Source organism: Euleptes europaea, chromosome 2 (genome assembly GCF_029931775.1).
Source record: "Euleptes europaea isolate rEulEur1 chromosome 2, rEulEur1.hap1, whole genome shotgun sequence".
Lineage (NCBI taxonomy): Eukaryota > Metazoa > Chordata > Lepidosauria > Squamata > Sphaerodactylidae > Euleptes > Euleptes europaea.
Genome location: NC_079313.1, coordinates 25,559,641 through 25,581,007, shown reverse-complemented (window position 1 = coordinate 25,581,007; position 21,367 = coordinate 25,559,641). Strand labels below are relative to the sequence as shown.

The 21,367-nt window shown below is 43.9% G+C and overlaps 1 protein-coding gene across 1 annotated transcript; it reads left to right on the top strand.

The window, feature by feature from the left end:
• Positions 1–1,215: 1,215 nt before the first annotated feature.
• ZBTB37 (zinc finger and BTB domain containing 37) lies at positions 1,216–15,797 on the top strand. The gene is made up of 4 exons (XM_056845680.1): positions 1,216–1,260; positions 11,109–12,059; positions 13,726–13,825; positions 15,308–15,797. The coding sequence occupies exons 2-4, from the start codon at positions 11,137–11,139 to the stop codon at positions 15,794–15,796; spliced, it is 1,512 nt and encodes a 503-aa protein (XP_056701658.1). The 5' UTR covers positions 1,216–1,260; positions 11,109–11,136; the 3' UTR covers position 15,797.
• The last annotated feature ends 5,570 nt before the right edge of the window (positions 15,798–21,367 follow it).

The window sequence follows — 21,367 nt, the reverse complement described above, 5'->3', positions numbered from 1 at the left end:
CCCTGTAGATTAACGTGCAGTTTCAGTAGCTGAAAGTAAACCAACTGTTTCTATTTGACAGAAGCAAACCGATTCGGATGGTTAAGTTTTCAAATGAAGAGTGGCATGGCTTCTATGGCCCGGTGCGTCTCAGGGCAGCCCGTGGTTCTTTTCACAGCAGGCCATACCTAAGTACCTCGATTCCGCTCAAAGGCCAGGGTTGCTGCCTTCTTTCACTCCCCTCGCCATGTGGTTAACATGTAACTGACGAGCAGCTACTACTACATTAAAATTCACAGTGGGTCGCCGTGTTAGTCTGCCTGCAGTAGTAGAAAAGGGCAAGAGTCCAGTAGCACCTTAAAGACTAACAAACATATTTTCTGGTAGGGTATGAGCTTTCTGAAGAAGTGACCTGTGGCTCACGAAAGCTCATACCCTACCAGAAAATATTTTTCACAGTGGGTAGCCGTGTTTGTCTGCAGTAGTAGAAAAGGGCAGGAGTCCAGTAGCACCTTAAAGACTAACACATATTTTCTGGTAGGGTGGGAGCTTTCGTGAGCCACAGCTCCCTTCTTTTCTACTACTACATTCAAAAGCAGGCATGCTACCTTGCAATTTTAGATCGCTCCTAGGAAATGCATCTCTACACGATCTCTGTACGAAACGAAATTAGCCATCGTTGACGCTCGATGTTCTTTAGGCTGCGCCCAAAACGAAGGCCTAAAAGCAAGGTGGGGGTGGGGGAGGACCATCCGCCTCCATCCTCCCCCTCCATAACGCCCTCCACGACAAACAACACATCCTCAAGACCCATACTCCCCCTAAGCACCGACTAAAACTATATTAGCGGGGAAACCCCTTCCCAAAACGTGCTTTAACGGCGCTACTCACCACCCCCGAGGAAGCTCCGCGCTCTACTAGCGACGAAAGAAAGACCAAAGGGCGGGGCCACCCTTATATAGACGTGGGCACGGCCTCTCGGGACCACGTGACGACAGGACGTCCTATTTGCATTTCCCCGCCCTCTGGTTAAAAAAAATCCTCTTCTTCACAGGACGCGCAGGCGCAGTGGCCGTGCCTGGCCCCGCCCCGGCCCCCCGATGGCGGGCTCATTCCTATGGGTGTGGCCACCTGACGCGAAGACCGTTTCGCTGCGGCGGGGGGAAAGAGTGCTCAATCAGTGATGGGGGGGGGGATGGGGGGATGTTCTTCCGGGGCGGGGCTCGTTCTGGGGGTTTCGCTTCCGGAAGGGTGTTCGGGCTCGTCCCACCCCCCCAGGAGGTATGTAGTCGGTATGTTTCGGTCCCCTCGGGAAAGGCGGGACGGCTTGGGGAGCGGTTAGCGCTGCCCGGCCACCTTCTCCTTGCACGTCAGAATCTCCCGAGGTGGGGCCAGAAGTATCCCCCCAAGTGGGTGGGGGACTCCCCCCCCCCAGCTTCTCGCTCCACTTTTTCATGGGGCAGGAGGCACTGTTCCCTAAAGTCTCTCTTTTATTTCTGAGGGAAAGTGTGCCTCCACATTCTTAACCCCCTTCAACAATTTTGCTTTCCTTTCTGTCAATATTTTTTCTCTCTCCCCGCCCCGCAAAGAAGATGTGTGGAAGTTGTCTCGTGTAAGGGTGTCTTCTAGCCCACCCTTTCCTCGTTATTATTTCAAAATATTCACGGTATTACACAGTTTTGTTTTGTTTAAAAAAAAAACATGCTAAGTGTCCATCTAGTTAGTGTGTTGAGGGGTCAGGAATGTTAAGTATTAGGGGAGGGGGAGGGTGTGGGACACATATTCAAGCGAGGAAACTCAAGGGTGGAACAGGAGTGATAAAATCTTGGGCGGGTTTTCAATACTACTATGCTGTCCGGTTTATTTTGAACTAAACCCCTCTGAGTTCCAGGAAACTCATTGGTTCTTGTAGGTGATCCGGGCTGTGTGACGGTGGTCTTGGTATTTTCTTTCCTGACGTTTCGCCAGCAGCTGTGGCCGGCATCTTCAGAGGAGTAACACTGAAGGACAGTGTCTCTCAGTGTCAAGTGTGTAGGACGAGTAATATATAGTCAGAAAGGGGTTGGGTTTGAGCTGAATCATTGTCGTGCAAAAAGTATCAAAGGTAATGTGCTAGTCACTGTCCTGTAAGTATCAAGATACTTTTGATACCTTTGATACTTTTTGCAGGACAATGATTCAGCTCAACCCCCCCCTTTCTGACTATATATTACTCTTCCTACACCCTTGACACTGAGAGACACTGTCCTTCAGTGTTACGCCTCTGAAGATGCCTGCCACAGCTGCTGGCGAAACGTCAGGAAAGAAAATACCAAGACCACGGTCACACAGCCCGGATCACCTACAAGAACCAATGAACTCTGACCGTGAAAGCCTTCGACAATATCAAGGAAACTCGTTTCTAAGTATTTGTGTATAGGGCTGGAGCCTCAATCTTGTTGGTTTTGCAGGGTTCGCGCTGTACTTAAGCTGGAACAAGGCTTTCAAACTGAGAAGCATGAGGAATAATAGTTTATCAGTGAGAGTAGGTCCAGCAAGTCTTTAAGAGAGGCAGCCAATAAATTCCCTACATAAATAAAATGGGATGGGATAAGGAGGCCTTATTATTTATGTGTTCCTGTATGATTTTAGAGTTGGGTGTGTTCTTTAAGGTTGCTGTAATTGTTTTAAACTCTCTGGAATCAGACAAGTACTTTATAGCCCACATGGTCTCTGTTCATGGAGCAGCTCTCCAGCAGAAAGTTTCCAGTACAAAGATACTGCCTATTTACCTTTGTATGTAGTGGTGGGGGTGGGAAAGTGCTGTCAAGTCGCAGCTGACTTATGCCAGCCCCGTAGAGTTTTCCAGGCAAGAGATGAACAGAGGTGGTTTGCCGTTGCCTGCCTCTGTGTAGTAACCCTGGGCTTCCTTGGTGGTCTCCCATCTGAGTACTAACCAGAGCTGACCCTGCTTACTGAGGTCTGATGAGATTAGGCCAGCCTGGACCATCCAGGTCAGAGCTTGTATGTAGTACTTAATTTAAAAGTAGTGGATCCTTCTAGTTTTCTCAGTGCTGCAAACAGCATCAAGGAAAAGTCTTCTCAGGTTATCCAAGTCTGATTCTTCTGCAGTGTTTAGCAGCATGTGCTCAAGACTCTCTACTTTGGGGTTATCTGTTTATGTACAATTTTATGCACACACCCTAACAAGTTTCCCCCACTTTTGGTACGTGTGACTGTAAATTAGCTATTTATTTCTGTATTAGGAATTATAAATACCAAAAGGGAAGTTGGTACGAGTTACTCAGGAGTTAGCCCTTGTTTCCACAGTCTTATCTATGCTGCTAAAATATGTAGAGTTGCAGTTCATACAAACATGCATTTCTATTCCAGTTGCAATATTTGATACCTAATTCCTGCTGTAGGTGCTACCCTTTTGCCCATTTCATCTTTCCCAGATTATACCTCTAATGGCTAGGCCATTGGTACTCACTCTGCGGTTTGTGAAGAGCCACATTCATAATTACCATCAACCTAAAGAGCCACATTTGCCTCCATCTTTTGTATGAGGTCTGCACCTCAGGGAGGCTTGCAGCTAAGGTGTTTCCTTGGCAGTGCCTGTTTCAAGGTGGGAACTACCTGCCAGCCAGAAGGTCCATCAGGCTAGGGCCTTGCTCACTTTCCTGAAATATGGGTCAGGTGCCACGTTGGGGAACAGTGCTCAGAAGAGATACAGATGACTTGGAAAAGAGCCAAATGTGGTTTCTGAGCCACTTCGTATCATTATGTTAGGCAGTGCCTCCATCTGGGCAGTACAATACAGAGGGTAGTGCCACGCGCCCAACACATAATCAGCTGACTCCTGTTTCAAGTTCAGGGTGATTCCTGATGGCAACAGTTTTCATTGCTATTGTGAATGCAGAAGAATTCATAGCAGCAACAGAGCATCTACACCATTGGTTCCCAAAGTGGGCAGTACCACCCCCTGGGGGGCGGTGGGATTACCTAGGGGGGCAGTAAGAGGCAAGAGGGTAGCAGGGGGGTGCTAAAGGTGGGCCCTTCAACTGTGTTGTTCACTAATTTATAATAGATCAAGCTATGGCTCCATGCTTGCAAATTTGGTGGAAACTATCGGAATTTTTCCCCAGACTTTGAAGAGCTGGTACCACTGGATCAAGTTCATCAGTTTTGTTGAATACATTTCAACTAAAAAGTTTTAATTTGATTTTGAATAGATACTGTTTTGAAATTTTATTGTTATTATCTTCTTTAGTTCGTCATGCAAACCCCTATTTTGAATAATGCTTTTTATAGGATAGGGTAGGGGGGCGCTGGGGTTGAGTTTGTGGAACCAAGGGGGCGGTGGCCCAAAATGTTTGGGAACCACTGATCTACACTATAGTTGTCCCTGTACTCCTTCCCTGATTTTTAAAAATCAGCAAGCTGAGAGTTTAGAGGAGCTAGTCAATCATGAGGACAGATCATTGCAGTGTTATTGTGCTGAAGCGCTCTAGTAAGTGCTGATTCTTTTTTTAAAAGCCCTCCATTGGCACAGGGAGAAATGGAGGCTATGGGGGACTGAGTCAAGGAAAATGGCACCAGTGCATGTGATACCATAAAAATGCACATCACCTTGTCCACACAGTATGCAAAGGCCCTCTTTCCAAAAACACCATGATAAACCAGGTTCAGGAAAGATTGTATCAAAGTAGAGGAAAAAGCAAAAAGTGGACCCTTAGGAGACAACTTAATGCTAAAAAAAACCCAAACCTGCTCCAGTTTGAGTGCCAGACTGTATCAAAACCTCTGTGTGGAAGGAACCTAAAGCTATCGAAGGCTTTCACGGTCAGAGTTCATCAGTTCTTGTAGGTTATCCGGGCTGTGTGACCGTGGTCTTGGTATTTTCTTTCCTGATGATACTTCAGTGTTACTCCTCTGAAGATGCCTGCCACAGCTGCTGGCAAAACGTCAGGAGAGAAAATACCAAGACCATGGTCACACAGCCCAGATAACCTACAAGAACTGATTAATCTAAAGCTGTTTTGGATCAGTAGTATCCGAACAATGCTGACTAATTTGCCTCTTATACAAGATGTGTCAGGTGATTTTTGAGTGTAAGAAGCATGATAATGTGAATTTTAGTTTTTTTAAAAAGGGTGTTTATTCTGTTATGAAAGAATGTAGTGCTGAAGTTATGCATTGTCCGGATCATTAGTCTTCAGCTGGGGAATTGGGACCTGTAAGTGGGACATGCTGCAGTCGAAAGTGGGTCACACTGATGGCACTACTACAGGGTTTTTTCTAAGAGTAGGAAAAAGGAGGAGGATATGTTATCAGAGGCAAAGGAGGAGCTTTTCTGACTGCAACAGTTATAAGTATTATTAGTTAATAGTTGTACTACATTATTGACTTTAGTAGGTATATAGAATGTCAACAGGTGTTGCGTTTCATTCTTCTTTATAATAAGCTGATTGTAGCAAATTTACCCTTCTATACAAAAATTGATCATACAGGAGCCCTGATTTCCATTGCTTCTGCTTGCCATAGAAAGAGAAGAAGAGGAAGATGCTATTGAGTCATAAATTACTCATGGTGTATCCATGTGGCATTCCAGGCAGGAGACAAGCAAGAGGCTGTTTGCCATTGCCTTCCTCTGCATAGCAACCTCAGTCTTCCTTGGTGGTTTCCCCTACTAATACTAGTCATGTCTAACCCTGCTTATCTCCCAAGCTCTGATAAGCCCAGGGTAAGCTGGGCTGTTTGGGCTGCTGCAAAGGAAGAAAAGACAGCAGAAGTGAAGTGAACACATGAAGCTGCCTTATATTGAATCAGACCCTTGGTCCATCAAAGCCAGTATTGTCTACTCAGACTGGCAGTGGCTCTCCAGAGTCTCAGGCAGAGGTCTTTCACATCACCTACTTGCCTAGTCCCTTTAACCGGAGATGCAGGGGATTGAACCTGGTACCTTCTGAATGCCAAGCAGATTCTCTACCACTGAGCCACAGCCTCTCCCTTCCATGTCACAGGTTGGAATGCAAGATGAATTGAAAAGACTGATGTACCTGCATTACACTGTGGTGTTAGCAGGAGTAGACACTGTGTCATAAGGGCCAGATGAATTGTTGTTATAGCCTGTTCTTCCTTGGTGCTTGTTCTAACAGCCATAATGCTGTCAGGAGAAGGTGTTCCCAGATACAGAAATCCATCACTCTGAAACAGACCTCAAACATATTTTCTGGGATATCATTTTAGGAAACATTTTCAGAATTAGTACAACTAGTAGCAGATCAATCCCATCAAGCAAATATAAACAAATCCAGTTGTACCAAGATGTGTGATCAGATCAGTCTCATTACTGTGTGACATGAGGAAATACATGAAGCTAATTCTTGTGGTTGATTATGAATACATCTGCATAGTCTTTCATAACTTCTTTTGGTTGAGTGACCAGGAGTATGTGTTTATGTCTATATAGATATTAATTCAAGGGATTCTAGTAAGGTCCTGATAGGTGTAGAGTATGGGGCAGAAAGAAGGAAACAGGATAGCAGTAAGTACAAATGAAGAATGTTGGTCCTCCCCCTGCCCAAGAATATTAGCCAATAATGTTGGACAGCTTTTCCTTATTGCTTTTTTGCTCTTACTATGCATTATGACATCAATGTATGATGACATATCAGCAATGTACCCTTTCCCTGTTGCCTTGTCTGGACTTGAGCATCTCAGTTCTTGCAGAGGAGTGCCAGGTATCTCTTGGTTCTATGCTGGTTGGGCTTCAGTAAATTCCTTTTTGGATTTCCAGTTCTAGAATTGTGTGTAGGCTTCTCATCATATTCAGATTTATGCTTGTCAGCAGAAAGGGTAACAGAAGTAATTTTCTTTGATTTGAGCTTAATTTATGGAGCATTTTGTAAATTGGTCTGAAAAGTTTCTACTGTTCTTATAGCTCGTTGAAGGTTGCAGACAGAACCGTACTTGTTAAGCATAAGAGCAGTGGTGCTGGATCAGGCCAGTAGTCCATTTAGTCCAGCAGTCTGTTTGATACAGTGGCTGGTTATACACTTATGAAAGATCTACAAACAGGGTACAGAAGCCAAGGTCTCTCCTGTTATTACCATCCAGTACTGGTATTCACAGTGCTTCTGGATCTGAACATGGAAGTTCCATTAGCCATTGTGTCTCATAGCCCTGGCGACCCTGGGTAGCATTAATTAGTCCTGTCCCCCTTTTAAAGCTAACTATCCTGTGGCTGTGGATTCCACAATTTAATTACTATGAGTGAAGTTCTTCCTTTTGTCTGCCCTAATTCTACTGTTGTGTTCATGTAAGTTCTAATGTCATGGGAGAGGGATGAGAAAGCTGTTTCTCCTCGATGTAAGGAAGGCTCTGGTAAAACAAACCCAAGTCGATAAGGCAAGAAGAAAGGGAACATGAGGAGTAAAGGTAAAGGTCCCCTGTGCAAGCACCGGGTCATTCCTGACCCATGGGGTGATGTCACATCCCGACGTTTACTAGGCAGACTTTGTTTCTACGGGGTGGTTTGCCAGTGCCTTCCCCAGTCATCTTCCCTTTACCCCCAGCACGCTGGGTACTGATGAGGAATACAGTGTAAAAAAAAGTACAACAATAAGAATTTCTTTAAATATGCTGGAAGCCCATAAACCAGCCAGAGTGAGCATGAGGTTTCACCCCTCCTTATTCAGCTTGTTTGGGCTTTCAAGCAAGCCACTTTCCCTTTCATGGTTTCCTTGGCTTTACTCATTAATCATAGTTCACACTTTCATCTCAGATCAGGTCCTGAATGCCACTGAGGACCAAATCCAGGGTCACCAAATCTAGTCAGCTCTATTGACCTACTTCTCCAAGGCACAATCATTTACATGATCTAAATATTATGTCTGTTCCCAATGCTACCTACTGGCCAGTCTAGAATAGCATCTGCATCCTTTGCCCTAAGCAGACAAGTCACCATCAGGTTAATACACTCATCGTACACCATTCTCTGTACTGTCTTAAAGCTTGAAACCTTGACTACGAAGAGCCCTGCACCCTTCATCCAGGGTATCTTTGGTATGATATTGGTTCTCCGTATGGGTTCCTTCTGAACAATCAGTCTCCCCCCCCCCACACCCAATATCCTCCAACCTCAAGACCTTTGATTCTCCCTGATAGAGAAGAAGTTGTTATCACGAGGGCAGGCTACCTCCAGCAGATACCTGAAAGTTTCATCTACTGACCTGTCTTCTCCAGGTCAGCAACTTTAGCCTCAAGGATATGCACTTGTTCGTTGTGAGCCAGGACGGGAGCTCATTGAACTGAGCCCAAACCTGTGCCTGGCGTCCATTACATAGCCAGCCGTTCCCCTGCTGGCTTTCTTATCCCCTATCCAGACTGCTTGGGACCAGAAGTGGTCCGTATTTCGGATCTTTTTTATATTGGATTATTTTGGAATTTTTGCATATACATAATGAGATATCTTGGGGATGGGACCCAAATCCATTTATGTTTTATATACATTTTATACACATAGCCTGAATATAATTTTAAACAATATTTTTCATAATTTTGTATACATTGAACCACCAGAAAACAAAGGTGTAATCTCACCAGAATAGCTGTATCAGCTGATAAACAAGAGCAACAACAAACAAACTAACAACAGCAGGCTTTCAGTCTCCACCTACGATGCAGTGTACACTGTATTTTATTTTTTTAGGTGAGAGGAAACATTGAAAGCAGACAGCACGGAACTGCCTGCATGCCGGCTCGAAGGATCCGGTTTTTGGATCAGTCCACATATGGGATGTCCGGATAAGCAGGGATACTCTACCTGTACTTTAGTGCACTGGCTCCTCCTCACCCTGTTGGTAAACTTGCGCAGTTGCTCAGCTCACGTCCCTCTTAGCCTTTTTCAGATGCTTTCTTGCTGTGATTTCATCTCGGGGGCTGTCTTGCTCTCAGAGCTGGGAGTTGCTCGCTGCAAACCTTAAATAGCAGCGGCAGAACTTCCACTTTCCTGTTGTAGCTGCTCACAGTAATTGAGGGCTAGCTAATAAAACAGTGCCAGAGAGAGCGCCGTTGTGATTATTGAAGAATGGCTGGTGATTAAAGGAGGGAAGGAATTAAAGAACATAGATCTGCTCTGCTGTGAAATTTGGAAATTAAACCCCTGTGTTGTTTGAAAGCCTAATATGTAGCCTTTCGATTCAGCCCTATAAACCTAGTTTAGTCTAAGTCTAGCTGCACTTGATTTGTCTCTGTGGCTATGACAGAGCTGAGGGAACCTAAGCTGCTATAGAAATACCCCAGTCAACCCTGGTTTACCACCTAATATTCAAATTGAACCAATTCTGGACTGTTTAAAACCTAGTCTAGTCTATGTTTAATTGATTCTGAACAGTTTAAAACCTAGCCTTTAAAAGAAACCTTTCAAGTCTGTCTAGGTTTAGGTGTACCTGATTTGTCTTACCAGCTGTAACAGAGTGCAGAGAGTACGAAATGTTAATCGTTATCTGCTCAACCTCCAATTCCTTTTTTATTTTCACTATGCTCTTGGTTTAGTGTAAACTATATTAATAAATATAAAATTAAACTAACTTATTTTTTTCCTTGCCCAGCCGCTTAACACATTCACCTTGTAATGCTTTTCCGAATGCCTTTTCACAGTGCTGGTTCATCGCTTGGACTGATTTGCATGCTGCTTCTTTCCTTCGTGTTAATTGCTGTGGGTATGGGTGTGCTGAAAAATCATGACATAAATAATTTTGTGGCTGTTGGTTTAATGACTAGAGTTTATGGCTGCAGTTTGTTAGGTAGCCACTGAATAGATTCATTAATTTATAATACTTGGTGGTTGCCCCAATGACCAAACATTGCAGGACAGATATTTTCAACCTGAATTGTATCCTTTTACTGCGTCTGTTCATCACCCACCCTAATGCCATACTGCCATCCAAAGCAGGTCTACTCAGAATCCTACACAGGTCTATTCAGAGGGGCTTTCTTTCAGGAAACTGTTCTTAGGCTTGCACTGTCTACCAGAAATGAGTTCTGAGCATGTCCCTTTGAGAGATGTTTCAATTTGCAACTTCCATTTTCATTGCCAAGATATGAACAGGAGATGGCCCAAATGCACTGGGGAGGGACTGTGGCTCAGTGGAAGAGACTCTGCTTTGCATGCAGAAGTTCCCAGGTCCGATCCCTGGCATCTCCAGTTCAAAGGACTCTAGGCAGTAGGTGACGTGAAAGACCTCTGCCTGAGCACTGGAGAGCCACTACTGGGCTGAGCAGACAATCCTGACCGTGATGGACTGATGGTCTGATTCAGTATAAGGAATTTGTATGGGTTTGCACATGGGGACTGCACAGCGTGTCTGTGGTTAATAGTAGTGTGTAGCGATTGGCTGGTAAAAAGAGGTAGAGTTTGCCATGTTTGTGATTGTGAAAGTTAATATTTAAGGGTGTGAGTTTGGGACGGCCTCTCCTAGTATAAGATTTTAGTCGTTCTGACCCCTGCAAGGATATGTTCTTCTGCTGTCCACTTGTGGGTGTTTTTCAAAGGCTACTCTGGTGTCACAGAACAGTCTTCCACAGGGAGTTAGAAGGTCTGTGTGTCTATGTAGGGTCTATAAAGTGGAACTCTTTAGAAAGGCTTTTGCCTCTTCAAGATGATTGCCCTGTGGGTGCCTTCAGTGTTAAAGGTTTTCCTAATGGTTGTTTACGGTAATTTTGTTTTTTAAGAGTTATGTTGACTACCATTTTTGTTGATGTTAACTGCCTTGGGTTCCAGTTATCTGGGGAAAGGGTGAGTTTATAAATATTTTAAATGAATTCAGACTTTAAATATGGTTAGATGGCCCAGTTCTTTGGGGAAGGGGTTTGAGTGTAATATTTAGCTACTAGTCTTGCTTTACAGCTGGATTTTTCTATGTAGTATTGTACAACTTATTTTGAATAACAGGCCTTCTAAGGGCCAGTTGTTACGTGCATTTTAAGGACTAAATCCCCTGTGAGTCTTACTCATATCTGAAAATGCATGCAAATGTATCATGCGTTTTTGGGCCCTGTTGTTTCCTTCAGACAGTATGAGAAGCCAGCCATACACAGCGGTCTTTCTCACACAAACCTGTGGTGACATTTTTCTTTGTTAGGGTAGCTCCGCCTGCCGCTGGGGCCGTCATGGAGAAAAGTGGAAACATTCAGCTGGAGATTCCCGACTTCAGCAACTCTGTCCTGAGCCACCTCAACCAGCTGCGCATGCAGGGCCGGCTGTGTGACATTGTGGTCAATGTGCAAGGTCAGGCCTTCCGGGCGCACAAGGTAGTGCTGGCCGCCAGCTCGCCTTACTTCCGGGACCACATGTCGCTTAACGAGATGAGTACAGTCTCCATCTCCGTCATCAAGAACCCCACTGTGTTTGAGCAGCTCCTCTCATTTTGCTACACAGGGCGGATATGCCTTCAGCTGGCTGACATCATAAGCTATCTCACCGCCGCCAGCTTCCTGCAAATGCAGCACATTATAGACAAGTGCACACAGATCTTGGAGGGCATTCATTTCAAAATCAACGTGACTGAGGTTGAAGCAGAATTGAGCCAAACCAGGGCAAAGCATCAGGAAAGGCCTCCAGAATCTCACCGGGCTTCCCCGTCCCTGAACCGCTCTCTGAGTCCGCATCACAGCACCCCGAAAGGAAGCCGGATGGGACAGGTCAGCACAGTGCTGGACATTCGGGAACTTAGTCCTCCTGAGGAGTCTACAAGCCCTCAGATAATAGAGCAGAGTTCGGACGTGGAGAGCAGGGAGCCCATACTGAGGATTAATAGGGCAGGACAGTGGTATGTGGAAACGGGAGTGGCCGACCATGGTGGGCAGGGTGACGACGACGTCAAAGTCCTTGGAGCTGTACGGATCAAAACGGAAAACCTGGAAGAGTGGCTGGGTACAGAGAATCAGCCATCCGGAGAAGATGGGAGCAGTGCGGAGGAGGTCACCGCCATGGTGATTGACACCACAGGCCATGGGTCAATGGGACAGGACAGCTACACCCTAGGGTCATCAGGAGCTAAAGTGGCCAGGCCAACTAGCACTGAGATTGAGAGGTGAGTTTCTTCCATTTTACACTAATTTCCTTCCAAGAGTGAGCTTCCCTAAGTAAGATAAGGGGGAGAGGGTAGGGCTTGACAAAAGGAATGATGAGGTTGATAGGCAGGGGGTTTAATAGCAGAGGATACTAAAAACTGCTCTGGGTAGTCAGGGTGTAGTGGTGGGATTCCATCCCTCGTGCAAGGAGGAGGGTCCATAGAACTTCAAATGTGGAATTTTTCAGAAGATATTTTCAGCAGTCAGAAAGAGATCTGGCCAAATCTGTGTGACAGGGAGGGAGGGGGTTGATTTTTGGAGGCTTGTCTTCCTTCGAAAGAGTGGATATGAGCAATTTTGGGATAGGTCAGTAGCTTTTTCTTAGAAATTGGTTTGTACAGTAAGCCTGAGACTTTATGTGTGTTGTTACGCTTTTATTTATTTACTTCATTTATACCCCACTTATCTCCCCAGTGGACACCTAAACTGGTTTACAGCATTCCCCCCTCCTCCATTTCAGCCTCTCAACAGCTCTGTGAGGTAGTTTATGCTGAGAGTGGGTGACTGGCCTGAGATCACCCTGCAAGCTTCCACAGCAGAGTGGGGATTCGAACCTGGAATTCCCAGATTCTTCTCTGATGCACTAACCACTACACCATGCTGGCTACTCCCTAATGTTTATTGATCATCACTGCATTTGGTCTAAAGCAGTGGTTGCCTCCAGTTTATCTCTAGTGTTTGTCAAGTAGCCTGCTGATCCTGAAATCTTGAAGAGTATGTTTAGATATACAGTTCACGGATTAAAAATACAGTACCCATTAAAAACCTCAACTAGCTTAATCCTGCTTCTCTCTCTCTCTCCCCCCCCCCGCCCACACACACAAAAATTCAACTGATGACCAGTTGGTTCAGTGCAGACCTTGTGCCGAACCATAATTAGCCCCAAGCTTTTCGTGTGCTACCCTGCTTCAAGTCCTGCTTGCTTCCTGTTTGGCCAGCTGGTCACTAGTTATAGTTCGTTAATTCAGATACCATGGTAAAACACAGTCGAACATAGGTTTCCTTAACTGAACTGAGTGGGCTTCTTTTTCTTGGAGTTCAAATGGCAATACTAAAAGGGCTTTTTTTGTTGTTGTTTACTGTCCTCGGGGAAAATGTGATTCCTGGGCATTGTGTATCACATGCAGCTATTGCTTTTGTTGTGTTCGCTGCTGTGTTCTTCTCTTTGACTTACCTGTCCAAGTCCCCTTTTAAGGATGGGAGTGTTACTGCTTGTGAATGGTGCACCATGCGTCAACACGATGTGTCAAGCAGTCTGAAAGAGCTTCAGGAGCAGTTCATTTCCCTACAAGGGTTTCTCAGTGTTCAGTGTCTGTGAACCTTTTGCTTGGGGGAAGCACCTTGAGGCATTGTTCATCCTCTGCTCTCATCCTAAATCATTTCCTTGTCCCAAGCAGCTGAATTGTATCATGTATCATCTTGGCATATGTCAGAGTTTACAGTTTTATACTAATTTACATTAGTGTGCACCTAGAAACAGTCTGCCTAAAAAAAGTAATCTGTTCCACATTCTGTCCCACTCACTGTATTATCGACAAGTCATGGAAAGGCGGTTGCATTGTTTCTCATCTCCGTGTTTTAATTATATAGCATAACTAGCCATTAATCTCTTTTTTTCATCTGTAGATTTAGCCCTTCTGGTAGCGTGGTTACTGTAAATGAGCGGTACAGGTCAAAAAGCGAGTCTCCATGGCGAATGGACGAACCCAAGCAACCTAGTTCCCAGGTGGGTGTTTCTTACTTCATTTTTCTAAGAAGTTTTAATATATATATGGTACACTTCATAATAGGGACAAACACAAAGGGCCTGCCTAACAGTTCATTATACGCAACATGGAATGGGAGGAGCAGGGAGTTTTAAAAGCTTAAAAAGCAAGACAAGAACATTAGAGACCCTGAGAACAGTGATAAACAGGAGTCTTGTGGCATCTTGAAAACTAACAAGATTTTATTCCAGCATAAGCTTTGGTGTACTTCAGTTCACTTCTCAGATGCCATGCTCTCTAGCGCACAGAAGCTTACACTGGAAATCAAACCTTGTTCTATAAGGTGCCAGTAGGCTCCTGCTTATTTTTGTTGCAACAGACTAACATGGCTACTACCTCTTTGAAAAAGGGAGACGAATTTTAGGTAGTTATTGTTCAACGTAAGCAGAAAATGTACAAATAAACCCTTTAGTGACATTATCTGGGTTCATTAATGGTGGTGTCCAGGTAAGTATGGGGACAAAACTGGTCCTGGAATTTGTTTAAAATTGCTTGTTCTTGATTTTGTACCTTGAACCTGTGTGAGAGCCCAACGGTCTGCCAGATTCTTGCATGTCACGAACAAACCCTTAATTTCGTACTCTGCATTGGGTGAAAAGTAGGGTGCTGAAAAGTAGTCATTTTAAAAACAATTGTCTTCTGTAGTTGCAGAAGTCCTTGAGTTTATATTAATTTGCATAGATGAAAAGTTCTAGTAGAATCAAGTACAGGCATACCTCGCTTTATTGTACTTTGCTTTATTGCACTTCACAGATATTTTCGAGCAAGTCTATCGGCACCATTTTTCCGACATGTGTTCACTTCATGTCTCTATGTCACATTTTGGTAATTCTCGCAATATTTCAAATGTTTTCATTATTGCAGTACATTCTTTTTAGACATAATGCTATTGCACACAGTATAGTATAAACATAACTTTTATATGTATTGGGAAACAAATAAAACCGTGTAACTACCTTTATTGCGATGCTCACTTTATTGCGGTGGTCTGGAACCGAACCCGCAATATCTCTGAGGTATGTTTGTATACTAAGTAAAGCTAAATCATTATATTCTACATCGTTTATTCTGCATGGAGAGGCTGTCATTCCTTGCTTTGATAATGCTATAGCAGCATATCTCTGTTGCTTGAGCCTGCAAACATGAGTGAAGGCTCCTGGGAGATTTCTGGTTTAAACCAATTTCATCATAATGTGGCCAGAAAAAATATACCGTCGACTGTCCAAGGCTCCCAAATATTCTTCAGGTCTGGTGAAAGGTCCATCTATTGAACCATAAGGAAAAATGGCCCCAGAGCATGAGTTTTCCCAAAATAGCGCTTATCATCTTTAGATTTCAGATAACTTAGAACATTCCCTTCGGGGGATGGAATCATCAGCTTAGAAAAGAATGCAACCTTGCTAATTGTATTTCCTCCCATATATGTAATGTTTTTGCTCTAGTTGGAAGAATCTGCAATAGTTGGAGTGAGCGGCTATGTTGAATATCTCCGTGAACAAGAAGTATCTGAACGGTGGTTTCGCTACAACCCACGCCTCACCTGCATCTACTGCGCCAAATCTTTCAACCAGAAGGGCAGCCTGGACCGGCACATGCGACTCCACATGGGCATCACGCCCTTTGTTTGCCGTATGTGTGGCAAAAAGTATACCCGCAAAGATCAGCTGGAGTACCACATTCGCAAACACACGGGCAACAAGCCCTTTCACTGTCATGTCTGTGGGAAGAGCTTCCCCTTCCAGGCCATCCTCAACCAGCACTTTCGTAAGAATCACCCCGGCTGCATGCCTCTGGAGGGGCCGCACAGCATCTCCCCAGAGACCACGGTCACCTCGCGGGGGCAGACAGAGGAAGAGTCTCCACTGCGGGAGGAAGCTGGTGCCGTGGGGGAGACAGTGCAGGGATCTGTGTCCACTACTGGGCCAGATTGAGGTGGAAGGCAAGGTGGATGAGGGGGGGAACCCTCTCTTAGCTCGTAAGCAGACCACATTGAGATGGCAAGCCGGTGTTCTGCTTCGTGTAATGTCACCGCGGGACAAAGAATCTCCTGAGATGTTGCCAAAATAGAAGAGATACGATAACAAAGTGCTAAAACCTTACCCCCCCTTTCTTATCTCCTGGGGGGGGGGACAAAAACTGGGTCAAACCAACCTCTGATTCAGGGATTGACAGCTTTTGGGGGGCTTTTTAATATATATATATTCAGTAGCGATCCAGGATGAACAGTTCTTTTTATTTCTCTGGCGACCTCTCCTCTGACCATGTAGTCCCATGGGCTGCAGAGGTCTAAGTAGCAGTGAGTGCAGATCGTCAGTTCTGTATTCATCTGAGTTGTACCATCACGGGAGCTGTGGGGACAAGAACTGGTTAATTCTCCCTTTCTAACACCCCCCCCCCAAATCTCCCAGGTAATTCTTTTCTGAGAAGAGTGGCTATCCTGGTAGAAACTACCTTGCCTGTTTGTTTTATCTCCTTTTATTTTGGTGTGTCTTTTTTAAAAAAAAGAATTAACACATAACCTAAGGGCTTTTTTTGTTTTTTGCTTGCCCTTTCAAGGTGCGTGGCCTTGCCTATTTTATTATGGGGCAGGCAACCTTTTTTTCCCTTTTTTGAGCAGTATTTTAGAGGTGATACGATATTTAAATAACTAAGCTACTGAAAAATGAGGGTAGCAGCTGTGAACCTCACAGCCGTGTTTTAGTGGTTGACGTTTCCAGTTTGATAAACATGGATAGTATAGAACACTTTGAAATTCCTGGTCAGTCCCTGCACAACGCAAAGGCGGAGAAAAGGGGGGATCAGGTTTTCCGGTCAAGATGAGTCACAAAGACAGTGGCTTGACCCAAAATGCATCGTTTGCCTCCGTTGCACTTGATCTAATATTGCAGCAATATTTGTATATCAAAATAATTCCTGAGGGGAGGGGGAATGATGGTTGGTTTGTTAGCATCTACTTGTTTGGTATTTTTTTATGCAAAAAAAGGGTTCTCCTTTATTAATAATGATTCAGGAGAGTCAAATTTACAATTCCTGCAAGCAAGGGATAACTCTTCCTTGTGCTGGTGCAGTATTTTACATTTAAAGTTGCTGGTGAAGAGAAGGGCATATCTGTCAAACCCAGTGATATAAATTGCCTTTATTGTTTTCTGATAAGTTGCTTATTAAGTGAAATGGATACAGGTGCAGAAGAGCAGATACCTTGAAAATGCATTGAAGAGTTTTGTTCAAATACATGCAGCAGTTTTTTTTCTTCTAAGTTCTGCCTTGAGTCTTGGTGTTCAGTTGCATTGACGTACAAAAAAGAAAAAAGAGCTTCAGGTTCTGCAGCCAGTAATCAATATTGTGCTGATGATGTGGGCCTAAAATAGAAGCTGGTGGGGAAAGTATAAAGAGGAAGAAAAAGAGTTTGAAAACTGAAGGGGGGAAATTCAAGCTGGCCTTTATAAGACAGTCTTGTGCTGTTTTGTTAAAGTGATAACGGGCTACAATTGTTCTTGCTTGTAAAAATGAGGATTTTTTTCTTAATTCATATTTGGCTGGAAGAGTGTATGTAAGCAAAGAATTATTTGATTTAATTTTTCATTTCCTTTTTGGTGTCCTTCCACTCCGCACCATTCCTCATGGCAGAACGCAGCAACCAGTGAGTATCTCTTTGTAGTTACAGGAAAAGAACCACCAAAAATAAGTCAGCTCATAGTATCTTACAGAGTTAGAAGAGACATCTCCCTCCCCACAAATTCTCAGTAAGATTGAAGCTGTGGGAGAGGGGAAATGGAGAGACAACTGTATATGCTGCTTTAGTCATAGCTTTCAAATTTACCAAAAAAAAAAAAAAAAAAGGAAAGAGAAAGAGAAAGAAATTTTACATTAAAGAACATTGGAAAAATATTTCTAGTTACTTTAAAAGGGAAAAAAGATTTTAATCATTTAAAAATAGAACTTTAAAATTATTACCAAACTGTAAGGCATATGTTTATTTATCTATACATATGTTATATATAGTTATTATAATGGGAATGTTTCTCTGCTGAGTTGGTGGTATTGTAGTAATGGCTAAACAAAAGAGTTTTCTCTTAAGTAGAATGCATCAGAATCCATCCTTATTTAGGAGGCACAGAGCCAAAGTGAAATACTGAATGTGCTCTTTGTGGAGCTGTGAGTTCCTTGAATGAGTCCTTACTGTACTAATACTGTGAACAGAGAAACGGCCAAGGGGGTCCTGCTGGCCATTGTTTGGTTGCTGAGAGGCTCCTCCTTACAGAGCCTGGCCGGAAACCGGAAGCTCTTCTTAGATCTTAACCAGGGCTTGATTTTAGAAGAAACATAAGCTTGTGAAAAAGGTGTCTTTAACTGCCACTGTAAAGATGGTATGATTTCTAATTGCATGCAAAGGAGCCAATGTTCTTGCCCAGATCTCATTTTTGAATTGAGGTTTGCAACTGGTAGCTAAAAAAAAAAATCACTGGTGATTGATGGGACCAGAGGCTCGTTAATAGTTTTTGTACATTGCACGTACAAAGAACTCAGAAGATTTAGATCTCTGGCTGTGGGATGCTTCCTTGGCAATAGTTAGTATTCGCGGTTCACACTTGAGACTGTGACCTTTTGTTCAAAGAGCATATTTGTTGCCCCGGCGGTGAGCAAGTAATTCCCAAAGGTGTAAGGCTAGCTTCTGCTAATACCTTAGGATCTTTAGAGAGATGTGGATCTTTCTACTGCTTTGGAAGATCTTGGTACTTAAGGAGTGGCAGAGGTCCTGGATTCTCTGCCTTTGTACATGCTTTGCTGTCTCCACCTATTTTTCTGGATCTGTGACAAAATAAATGAGAACAAAAAGTAATTAAAATCCTGCAGAGGGAAAAACATTCAATTTGTCCTTCTGAAATGAAAGTGAATACTTTAAGCGAATCACTCTGATTTGCAGGATTCCATTTGCAAAGAGTGGGGTTTCTGGGGGGAAGGTATATGCATTATTTTTTATCAGCCTTGTCATTCACCTAGACACCTGTGAAAAGGGTTTGCTTCGTGCCATTAGATCAAGGAAGGGGCCCCCCTTGAGTGTGAAGTAAGGAGCACAGCCAGGCAGTTTGGAGATTTTACCTAGCAGATTAAGGAGCAGAGCCTCCTAAGAAGAGGAGAGGATGGGCGTAGGCTGGTTGAAAGTGCCTATATGTACCTGATGGAGTGAAATCTGCTGGAGCAAGAAAACACCCTCCCCCCTGCCCATCAATTCTGTTTTCTCCCGAGGTTTTGCTCCCTTCCCTTAGAAACCCAGGAAAGCAGACTAAAACTATGAAACCCAGGTAAATTCCTTATTCTAAAGTTAATTCCCTTTTTTCCCCTTAGACCACATATGATAGGCGGAAGTCTATCTTGGCTGGAAGATGAGTAACAAAACTTATTTACCAGGCTGATTTTGCTGGCCATTGCAGGCGCTGGCCTCAGCCTCCTAATGCCTGACCTTGTTAACTCCCATCTACGCTAGCAGTTTTTGAAAGGAAGTGGCCAAAGTAGGTGGGCCTTAGAATGGGGAGTGATAAAATCCTGTGCCAATTCTTACTAGCTGCTTCTTTACATAGACTTCTTTTGTGTTCAGTAGTATAATCTTGACGCCACTGGTGAGCTTTGTGATTGGTAGCACTAGCCTAGTTCAGACACAGTGTCGTTGGGATCTAGGGACTGATTTATACTGTGATCTCAGCCACAGAGCAGTTATGGCAGATGTAGTTTCTGTTTGGAATCTGCAGTAGAGACATGCCCCCAACCAGATTTTTTTCCATGGAATTGAAGTGAACGGCTTTTCATCCTTGCCAAACTGTGATTTGAAGGGGAAGTGAAGGTCTTGCATATCGTATTACCTCTTTAAATAATGGCAACTAACTTAAATCTCGTTGCTTTCCGTGGGACATAGATGCAACTAACTTTAGCTGGACTGGTCCAGCATCTTTTTCTGGTGCTCAACAGAAGCGCAAAGAAGACAACTTCTCTAGAGCGGAAAGAGGTTTGACGGTCCTCAGCTTGTGAAAACTAACCTTCAGAATGTGAAGTCTTGCAGTCGTCTCGCTGAGTCTGCTGCATATGCATACAACTTGCCAAATGCAGTGGGTTGGATCCAGCCATCTTTTTTTTGCCAGTCTTGCCCAATTCCCCTCCTTATTACAGTCCCCAGTTCACGTGGCTTTTGTCTGTGTAGGCACATGATCCTCATTGTAGCCTGTTTGGCAGACATAGAAACCTTCTCTTCCATTTTTCACCACCAGAAAAGCTGATTGGACCCAACCCTGTGTGAGTGAAATGAACATAGCTCTGAACCATATCATTGCTGCTTTGGGAATTGGCCGTGAAGAGTTGTGAATATTCATAAAATGAAAGAAAGGTTTTGATCAGGTGAAACCAACTGAGGTAACTGGCGGTTTCTGAGTGTGCACGCCTGACATTCAGGTACTTGTAGTAATAATATGTTTCAGTTGTCTTGCACTTTTCAATCATGTACTTTGCTACCTTGGAATGCCTGGATGCATTTTCTACAGTGTTTTGTCTGTGATGTGGTGGTGAGTGTATACTTCAGTGTGCTTTCTCTCTGTTGTCAGAAAGCATCTTGAAGCTTTGCCAGCATGGTGTAGTGGTTAAGAGCAGTGGACTCTAATCTGGAGAACCAGGTTTGATTCCCCACTCTTCCACATGAACAGTGGACTCTAATCTGGTGAACTGGGTTGGTTTCCCCACTCCTACACACGAAGCCAGCTGGGTGACCTTGGGCTAGTCATAGTTCTGTTTGAACTCTCTCAGCCTCACCTACCTCACAAGGTGTCTGTTGTGGGGAGAGGAAGGGAAGGAAATTGTAAGCCGGTTTGATTCTCCTTAAAAGATAGAGGAAGTCGGCATATAAAACCCAACTCTTCTTCTTCTTTAATATTGCAGTTAATCCAGATTAATTTCTTCCCCTCTCTGCGAACCCTTTTTTAAAATAATGAGCGCATACAGGTTGATAGCTCCTTTGTTAAATCTCAATTATAAAGTTACTCCACAGTAACAAAGTTAGTATCAGTTGTATCCCTATGTGGAAGGTGCAGAGTGTGATGGCTGCCCTGAATATTAATGCTGTGTTGGATCTTTCATATTTAAAGTTATTACTGTGGAGTGAAAATATTGTCAAATAAATTGGAGACCTGTGAGGAATGCATTGGAGATTAACAGTGTTGAACTCCCCATCTCTTCCCACAAATCTCCTGTTCCAAGGTTCTATGAGCTCTCAGGCACTTTGAGCATTTCCCCCAATCTCCCTCTGGTCCCCCTCCCCTTTCCCCTCCTTGTCTTTCAATGTTCTGTACCTCCTGGAGCATGCTCAGTCTTCAACAGGCTGTTTTGGGGCTTTTTTTCCTCTTTACAATCATTTTTCTGCATACCTCAGGAGGTGTCCAGGAATGTCAAAATCCATTCCTAGTCTGTAGGTGGCCTGGTTTTGCTGTTTTTGTGGTTGGCACGAGCTGGCCATTTTACAA